General features: G+C 38.3%; 1 protein-coding gene across 1 annotated transcript in view; it reads right to left on the reverse strand.

Annotated features, from left to right (window-relative positions):
* The window catches only part of LOC144969716 (uncharacterized), an 18,500-nt gene that overhangs the window by 4,645 nt on the left and 3,855 nt on the right, over positions 1-10,000 (reverse strand). Inside the window, exon 3 of the mRNA XM_078908877.1 lies at positions 368-643. Coding sequence (XP_078765003.1) covers positions 368-643 — 276 coding nt within the window. The remainder of the gene's footprint in view (positions 1-367; positions 644-10,000) is intronic.

Consider the following 10,000-nt stretch of genomic DNA (forward strand, 5'->3'; position numbering starts at 1 on the left):
CAATATTCGGTCATAGTTATTCATAGCTTTTCATGTCAGCCGCTAAGATCTATTGTTCTGTTTTAGTCATTTGTCATTTGTCACTAATTAATTATAATTAGACGATGAAAGCTATAGGGAATGATATTAGCGGAAGAGTAGTGTCCCTTGATTGGACGTCACCCATAGTCTGTGACGTCACCGGGACACTACTCTTCCGCTAATCTCATTCCCTATATCATGTTATTTTGTGTTGTTTTTTTGTTGTTGAGCATTTCGTCCACCCTGGCATATGTAATACCAGCATGGAGTGTCACTTGCCTATTATATACTATAAAACCAAATAACACCGAGAACGAGTACAAATTGGAAATAAATTGAAATTTACCTTGAGCACAACGGTAGCTTATCAATAGAATAGTACTGTAGCCACACCGAGCTGAGTAAGTCCTGAAGATTTTGTTGCAAGTATTGAGACCCTCACAAGAACTGAATATCTTGGTGGAATGCATGCAGTCTTCCTCGGTGAGAACGCATTCAAACCATTTGTTTTTGCCCAGTATCGCATCAGTAATACTGATGACGTATCCAGCAGGGCAACTGAGAGTAGCTTGTCCTTGAGGTTCTTTATCCGACCCTTTGAAACATTTTCTGACAGTTATTTCTGAAATTTAAAGAAAAACAAGACCATGGTAAATACTCTGACAAAACTCTCTTTTTATTTTGTCCAAGAATTTTTACTTCCCCAAAATGTATCTATGCATTGTTTAAAACAACAGATAAAGATCTGTACGGGGCAGCGTGGCTCAGCGGTACGGTCTTTACTTCATACCAGAAAGGCACCGAGTTCAATCACCCGCCGCTGCGTTGTGTGACCTTGAGCAAGTCACCTCGTCCTAGCTCACTTTGCGGCGCTGCTCTGCGGCTGACACCTGGGTTATTCCAGTCATCCCTTGGAATAGACCCTAAAGACAAATTTTCCCTCGGGGATGAATAAAGGGAATTTTATTTTATTTTATTTTTTTTTTACAAATATGAATAAGGCTGGATGATTTTTTAGGGATTTTTTTGGTTGGTATTTTTCTTTCTTGTTTTGTCTGGCACTGTTTTATACACACTGTTTCATACCTTTATCTTACACTTGTTCCAGCTCCTTAATTTGTCACTTAAAACTACCGTCCACTTATCAAAATAATTATTTTATAAAGTGTGAAGTTAGAGATGTTTCGACAAGTTGAAGGTCAATCGGACCAAAATGAAAAATAATAAGTTTTATCGTGTTAAGCAATATATATATATATATATATATATATATATATATATATATATATATATATATATGTATGTATGTATGTATATATATATATATATATATATATATATATATATATATATATATATATATATATATATATATTGGTGTTGTTCAATTTGCTGTTGTTATTTATGGCTATTTGAAAGTATGCATGATATCGCAGACAATTGCAGATAATCTTCATTACTTCGGGCATAGGGGCATATATGTTCAATCCAATCAACATCAAATTGGATATCAATTTAAGTTTCTTTCTGTTACGTGATATTTTGAAATCTTGTTTTAGGTATTGTTGAGTAATTTTTAAAATAAATTTGACTTTATGTATTATGCTTATAAACGGTAAACAACCCGCGTTTTACACCTTTAAAAATCAAATATTTCATTGAAACTACGTGTTTTGGTCGAGACAAGGGCTGGCAATATTTTTTGACAAAGACAACGCTGCTTTGTTCCAGTTAGGGAGCGGGGGGAGGCGGCATTTTGAAATTCTACTCTCATCTAGATCTCCGATAGAACGAGATAAGTAGTAGTAGTAGTAGTAGTAGTAGTAGTAGTAGTAGTAGTAGTAGTAGTAGTAGTAGTAGTAGTAGTAGTAAGCTTCGCAGTCCGAATGACGCTTGCTGAGAATTGTGGTCTGAGATCTTTCATGGCCGAGATAAGTAATATGTGCAAATTGCGTTTCCTAAGTAAGGGCTGTACGTTAGTGAGCCCAATATGTGATTTGAACACCTAATTAAACATTATTTAAATCGTATTGTGTGCCTAAGACAATAGACATCTAAATAATGCGCCGAATGAGTCTCTCTTGAGCTCAAATCTGTGCACATATTCATTGTAGGTTTGATACCCTAGCACAAGTATGGACTTGTTTTAACATTGACGTAATGGACAACAGTTTTGCGTTGGTTTGAGAATATTTTTAATTCAGAAAAGTGAGTGGAGCAGGCATTTATGTTGATAACAACAAGAGATGAAGTGAGTAGGAAAGTGCCAGAAGACAATAGAGAATAAAAACATTACGCGGCGGTGATGGGGGTTTGAACCCGCGACCTTACTGGTGCGACAACTCCGCCTGGCCGGTGAGAGCGTGACCCTACCGTGTGAGCTATCCACGATCCCAAAATCGTGGAAAGCTCATACGGTAGAGTCACACTCTCACCGGCCAAGCGGAGTTGTACCAGTAAGGTCCCGGGTCCAAACCCCATCACCGCCGCGAAATTTTTTTATTCTCTATTGTCTTCTGGTACTTTCCTACTCACTTCATCCTTTGAGAATATTTCCATCACAGAAATGAGCCCAAAACAATTTGGGCAATCAGATCTGAAAACAAGCACACACGTCGGCACAGACCATTCGCATTCAAAGAAAGCAAAAGCAATCGAGTTCACCAACCACACGAACCTTTAAAAATGGAAGATTTTACTGTGATTTAAATTCCTTGCCAAATGAACGTGTTATGTGTTTGGTACACTACATGATAGAAATCAATCTATTGTTGTTATCGGTGCACTGCCAAAACCTTTAACAAACAATAAAGCCAAGCGATTCAGAGCTCGACGTGAATTACCCTTTGAATTTGTAAATAATGAATAAATAATCAATGAACCGCCGGCAGCTGTAAATCGGGTAAAAATATTACGGCGTTTTAACATAAAATGGCATTTATGTAGCGCATTCAATATTCATAACGTGCCCTAAGCAAAATACACAATATCCCGAGATTTTACTCTGGGTTGCCAGTTTTTTTTCAGGACAACTTGCCAAATATGTGACAAAACTTGCCAAATGCTTCGAAAACTTGCCAAACCCTTCAAAATATGGATTTTCTGCCACTGTCATATGAAGTTTTCCATTTATTTTTGGTGGACATGGCTTTTGAATCACAGAAGAAATGAATTTATAACTAAACTTGGCTTAAGGAAATAGTTCACACAAGACACAATAACTGATAAAACACCGTTTCAAAACCTGTCAAAGAATTAAGACTGGAACCGGAAAGGCTGAAGCCAGATTTGTGTTTGTTGTAGCCAAAATGATAAAATTTATGTGAGAACGAAATCACAAAACGAACATGCAAATACTGGGAATTGAAAGGTAAGATTTGACACGCTCTTTCTTTGGACAATTTGGCAATAAAAGTGCCAAACTGGCAACCCTGATTTTACTTGACGACGAGCATGTCTGTGATGAAAGTAGTCCATTGTATCCCAAAGCGGCGTATGAATCGGTACACCAGACGGAGGTCCGACAAAGCAACCAAACAATTTTAAAGTAAACTAAATTTATGGTCCCTGCGTCCATTGTTGCTTTGAGAACCCAAAGCAATCAGAAATTCATCAGACCATACCGAACGCTTTAATGATTAATTTAAAAATAAAAATACAAACTATCTTATCAAAAGATAAGGAATTATAAAACAGTTTGTAGTCATGGTATAGTTATACCGTGGTAGATTAATAAATGATGCAAATATGGACATATGGTATGCCAACAGCTCCTCCAGATATTGCTGCTTTTTTCAAACATTAAGAATACCGGAGGGGTTCAAATTTACTCCGACCTTTATCAAGCAATGATTCCTAAAAGCATTTAACTATGCGGCTATGTGGTCTTGTTGTATGACACTCGCTTTCGGATCGGAAGGTCCTGGGTTCGAGCCTCGCTCGGCTCATAATTGAGTCCTTGGAAAAGGCTCTTTACTTACATTCTCTCACCGTACTCAGATGTAAAATGAGTACCAGGCCGTTAACAGCGTTGTCTCTGTCCGAAAAAAATTATAATATCGCCTAACAGGCGTCATGTCTCGTCCTACATGTTAAGTGTTGCTGTTGGCCAGGGACCCCTTGTAAAGCGCTATGAGCACGTTTAGTGGGTATTGCGCTATATAAAAGCTCAATGTTTTTTTTAAATAAGCATTTAACTGGATTTTTAAAATGTATAATGTGACTGAGCTATGTGGTGACACTCGTCTTCGGACCGAAAGGTCCAGGGTTTGAGCCCCGCTATGGGCGGAAGTGTTCTTTACTCGAATTCTCTCACCGTACTCAGGCGTCATGTCTTGTCCTACATGTTAAACTAATGACCCCGTGTAAAGCGCTTTGAGCACATTAATTAGTGGATATTGCACTATGTAAAAGCCGTAAATGCTCTCAGAGCATTTTGCAAAGGGGTCCAAGTCAACAGCAAAAAGCCGACATGTAACTCGAGACAAAGCACCTGAAAGGCGCTATGGCAAGTATCTTCGACAAAGACGACGCCATTACCGGCCATATACTCATTTTACACCTGAGTGCGGTGATATACTCAACCTTGCACCGCCCGAGGCGGAACTCGAACCGGGGACCAACAAGTCAGAAGTTGAGTGTCTGCCACAAGACAGTAAAGCCAAACAGTGAAGCCCAGAGTCGCATCGCTGTAACTGCCCTCTTAATGATAAATGTTAAACCTGTGGTTGTATTTAGATAAAAGATAGGATTTGATACTGTTGAACAAAATCCAAAAACGTCGTTAGCCCTCTCCTTACCAGCCATTTTCAGAATGTTCCCCAAAACTTAGCACGCTCTCAACACAAAAAACAGACAGTTCTTACTCAAACCGAAAAGCAGCAAGCACATTCTATACATAATATTGTTCGACAATATGAGCTCTTTTACAGAATGTCATGTTTTTGTAGCTATAGCAAAAAGAAATGAAATCTGGATGAGAAAAGTGACGTTTGCATCGTAACAAATGGGACGATTTTTCAATAGGATGATAGGGTTAAGGATTAATCTCAATTTTTCACCGAAGACGCACGATTAATTCAAGGCAAACAAGCATTTGGGCAGTAATCCGTTTAGGAATAAGCGAAGAGAACAATTACATGAATGTGAATGTCTTTAAAAAATATGGAGTTAATGGATTTTAGTTAGATATTTGAAGGTGTTACCCTGACAAAAGACTTTTCCCCGTTGGTTTAGTGAAATTTGACTTTTAATATCGATCGGTATGTGGCCTTGAGCAAGTGACCTTACTCTAGGAGAATTTTCGGCGCTGCACTGCGGCTGACGCCTGGGTTATTCCAGTCTTCCCTTAGAATAGACCCTAAAGACAAATTTCACCTATGGGATAAATAAAGGGAATTTTAATTCTTTTTTTAAAAATGGTCAATAGCTTGTCAGAAAGTTTCAAATTAAAAAATGTAAAGAGATCTCAGGTTTGAGACATATGACAAGTTGGGGATCATTTTGATTTATCGATATTTGAAGTTAACGTTTTCTGGACAAAACGAAGAAAAAAAAGTGTCGGAGATCGACAGATTGAACTGTCACTACCGCCGGGTACACCTTTCATGTAAATTGATAAATAAACCGTCATAATATTATTAAAACTGTGTAAATATTTCTTTTTTAAAAAAAAAAAAATTCGTTTTCCATCTATCAAAATTGCTTGACACTCTTTTTCTTTCAGGTCCTTATTCTTTATTAAACCTACCGCCCTGAAGTATTTATTGTGGCAAGTCGATAGATAGTACAATGGTTAGTGTGCCACATAACTCATGAGTTTTTGTTAGATCTATTTTTAAAATTGTGTATTCAGAACATGATTAATTGAGAGTTCGCGTGACCGCGTAAAAAAAAAGACCACTGGAGTTATTGAATTGATTGATAGCTCACACAGATGTAGCTAAATAAATAGTCCTAGCGCCCCCCCCCCCCCCAAACCAAGATTAATGACGGGGTAGCAAGAAATTGATGTTAGAAGCAGCTGTGCTGCTATGTGGTCTAGTGGTACGACACTCGCTTTCGGATCGGAAGGTCCTGGGTTCGAGCCTTCTCCAAGGACTCAACTATGCGCCGAGTAAGGCTCGAACCCAGGACCTTCCGATCCGCCTTACTCGGCGCATAGTTGAGTCCTTGGAGAAGGCTCTTTACTCACATTCTCTCACCGTACTCAGGTGTAAAAATGAGTACCTGGCCGTAAACAGCGTTGTCTCTGTCCGAAAAAATCGTAATATCGCCTAACAGGCGTCAGGCGTCATGTCTCGTCCTACATGTTAAATATTGCTGTTGGCCAGGGACCCCATGTAAAGCGCGTTGAGCACGTTTAATGGATATTGCGCTATATAAAAGCTTAATTTATTTTAATTTTAGTTCACATAGATGTAGCTAAATAAATAGTCCTAGACCCCTCCCTCAAGAAATTGATGATAAAAGCATCTGTGCTCTGACCAAAAAAAAAATTTAAAAATTAATAAATAAAACTTTCATTTCTTTTTTTTCACATTGGCAAGAAAATGTTCCTGCAACATGTCGACCGATCAAGATGACAGTGAACCTGTCAACTTTAAAGTTTCTCCCTAGGTTGGCACAAAGGTAGAGAGAGAGAGAGAGAGAGAGAGAGAGAGAGAGAGAGAAAGAGAGAGTGAGAGTGAGAGAGAGACAGACAGAGAGAGATAGAGAGAGACAGAGACAGAGAGAGAGAGACAGACAGACAGAAAGAGAGAGAGACAGAGAGAGAGACAGAGAGAGAGTGTGAGAGAGAGAGAGACACACACACACACACACACACACAGAGAGAGAGAGAGAGTGAGAGGAGAGAAAGAGTGAGAGAGCATTTCCATGTGTTGCCATGTGTTGTCAGCAAAGCATCGCGTCATTTTTAAAAATGAAAAAGCGGTTTATATAAATTGAAAATTATCAATGGGCAACCACTCATTTCTGCAGTCAAAAGAAATATTCTGAACTCAAAAGAAAGGGCACGTGCACGTGTTGCAATCAGTTTTGTTTTTTGTTTTTTTTTTTGTTGTTTTTTTTGTCGTTTTTTGTTTGTTTTTTTGGTTCTTTTTGTGGTTTTTATTTTTATTTATTTTTTGGTTTTCTAACCTCTGGTTATTAAAATCTAGTCCAAATACATGAACGTAAAAACAGAGAGCTGACTTCATAATGATTGCCCCTATTCAAAAGATGACATTGGGGTCACCGCTCGGCATCTATTTTATAAATTATTTATTTCCTGGGGGGTCGGGGGGAGGGAAGGGGGAAATGGGGGGGGGGGGGCGAATTGATTTTTTAAAAATAAACATCACCGGGTCGCTACCCTCATTATCAAATGTGAGTCTTGAAGTGAGCATGATTTTATGCATGAAAACTAGTGAGTAACACGTGTGAGTAGAATAAAGGACGCGACGCGTGCGTGTCTGTCTTCATGCCTTCTCTTTGACAATGAACAATGGCTTCCGTGCTCTGACAAAACAACCTTTAAAAAAATTGCCACAATTATATATATTTTTTTACTTCAATCATAAGCGTGATAGGATAAAAAAGAGCTTTTATATAGCGCAAAATCCACTATATGTGCTCAAAACGCTTTACAAGGGGTCCCTGGTCAACAGCAACATTTAACATGTAACACGGAACATGACGCCTGTTAGGCGATATTACAATTTTTCGGACAAAGACATCGCTGTTAACGGCCAGGTACTTATTTTACACCTGAGTACGGTGAGAGAATGTGAGTAAAGAGCCTTTTCCAAGGACTCAACTATGCGCCGAGCGCGAGTCTCGAACCCAGGACCTTCCGATCCGAAAGCGAGTGTCATACCACTAGACACATAGCCGTTATAGGATAATACTCAACGTGTAAAATATTCCTTATAAAAGAGAAATACTTCTTTAAATTTTCAGTTTTAAGAATTTTTAAACCGTTGAGCGAGGACTCCGAGGACAAAGTGCACTTATTTGAAGGTCTGATATCCTAATTCATTATGTGCTTATTGTTGTAATGGAAATCTAAAAAATAATGACGCAAAATATTGTCCATTACAACAATGTTAAACTAGGCCCCATAATTGCGTTTGGATAACAGACCTGCATATTATGTATACGTCGGCTGAGTGTCATTATATTATATCGATATTTTTGCCAAAAAGAAAAATGGTGTTTTATCAGTGTGTAGCAGCAAATGAGTATCACGTGCACAGATTTATTTTATTTTTTTAAAAGAAAAGAAGATGCAAAGTTAACTCTTTAATATTAGCCCCTTGATAGGGGTTCATTGGAATATGTAAACAATCATCCCCCCCCCCCCCCCGCCCCCCATTATTGATAGCAATGCATAAATTACTTGCAAGGAAGGAAACACTTGACGTGTTAATAAAGAGAAAATTGGGTTGGGGTAGGGAGGTTGACATAAATAGTTCACAACACATGTTGCTATGTACTCCTTACTTTAACAATGAGCCACAAGTTCGGAGGTTGCAAATAAAATTTGAAAGGGCACTCAAAAGATAGTACGCGCTTGGCTAAGAAGCTCATAACATTGCCATCCGGGAATATAACGGACGAACACACAAAACTGTGTGTATCCATGAACGTTTATAGTCAGGTTAATACAGCTCAGTGAGCATTACTCATAAACACGGATGGCAAAAAACAATAACAAAAACCTGAGTGACGTCATCTTCGAACTATCTATAAGGCCAGGCACTGACAAAAAGCCTTTTTACATTTCGACCAGAAAACTCCTTTTATCTATGGTTTAAAATGACCTCTGAATACGCTTCAACAGTCGTAACGTCACTTCCCTCGTAATGACGCATGATAACTAAGTAACTGGCTCTAAACTATCGGAACAATGGCGGACGCCCTTATGAAATATTTCTCCGACGAGCATTAAAGCGTATCCAAAGGGGAAAAAAACATTATAAATCTGATCATGTTTTGACTTTTACACATTCTGATCACAAGACATATGAAAAGTTCTAGCCAGCATGAAGAATAAAAAGTACCGATTTTCTTTGCCGCCGTTGCTGGGCGATGTGACACCAGACTATTGAATCCAATTGTCAGAAATGTGTAATCTTGAGCCTTCAAATAACTCTAAGGTTCAAGAATTAAATAATTGTGACACGTTAGCAACTGTGCTGGTTTATCGATATATATGAAATAAAAAATGGTTTCTCACCAAAATGACGAAACAAAAAAGCATTAATTTGTCAGTGACGGAAGAATATTCTTCTTTGCCATTGTTAATATATACCACCACTAGTTGGAATCCTAATGTTTCTTATTTGTATGTTCGACTCGTATTTTAAATGCAATCATGACTAGCGTTGTGCTCTAGACGAAACCACTTTTATTCATTTTGACCTAAAACGTTTTTATTCATCAAATACAAATCGATGATTTAGATCTAGATGACCTTCCCTTCTGAACTTGACAAAACGTCTCAACCCTGACATTTCTGTTGAAGTCTTATTTTTTGCAATTTTTGACAAGTTAAGGGTCATTATAATTGGATTCAGTAGTCTGATGTCACGCCGCCCGGCAACGGCGGCAATCGTGGTTCTAAACAAAGAAAATCATTACTTTTTATTCTTCATGCTGGCTAGAACTTTTCATATGCCTTGTGATCAGAATGTGTAAAAGTCAAAACATGATCAAATTTATGGGGTTTTTTTTCTCCTCTGGATACGTTTTTATGCTCGCCTGAGAAATATTTCATACGGGCGTCCGCCATTGTTCCGATAGTTTAGAGCCAGTGTTACTAAGTTACCATGCGTCATTAGGAAGGAAGTGACGTTACGACTTGTTGAAGCGTATTGATTGATTTTTATAGCAAAAGTTGTCTTCCTGAGCTGACAATAAACATGTGTTTTATTCGAGTACCGTAAAATGTGAAGCACTTTAACCGAGACAAAAATGCGAGCCTGAATCTGACCGT

Source organism: Berghia stephanieae, chromosome 3 (genome assembly GCF_034508935.2).
Source record: "Berghia stephanieae isolate SIO BIC M18660-M18661 chromosome 3, UCSD_Bste_1.3, whole genome shotgun sequence".
Classification (NCBI taxonomy): domain Eukaryota; kingdom Metazoa; phylum Mollusca; class Gastropoda; order Nudibranchia; family Aeolidiidae; genus Berghia; species Berghia stephanieae.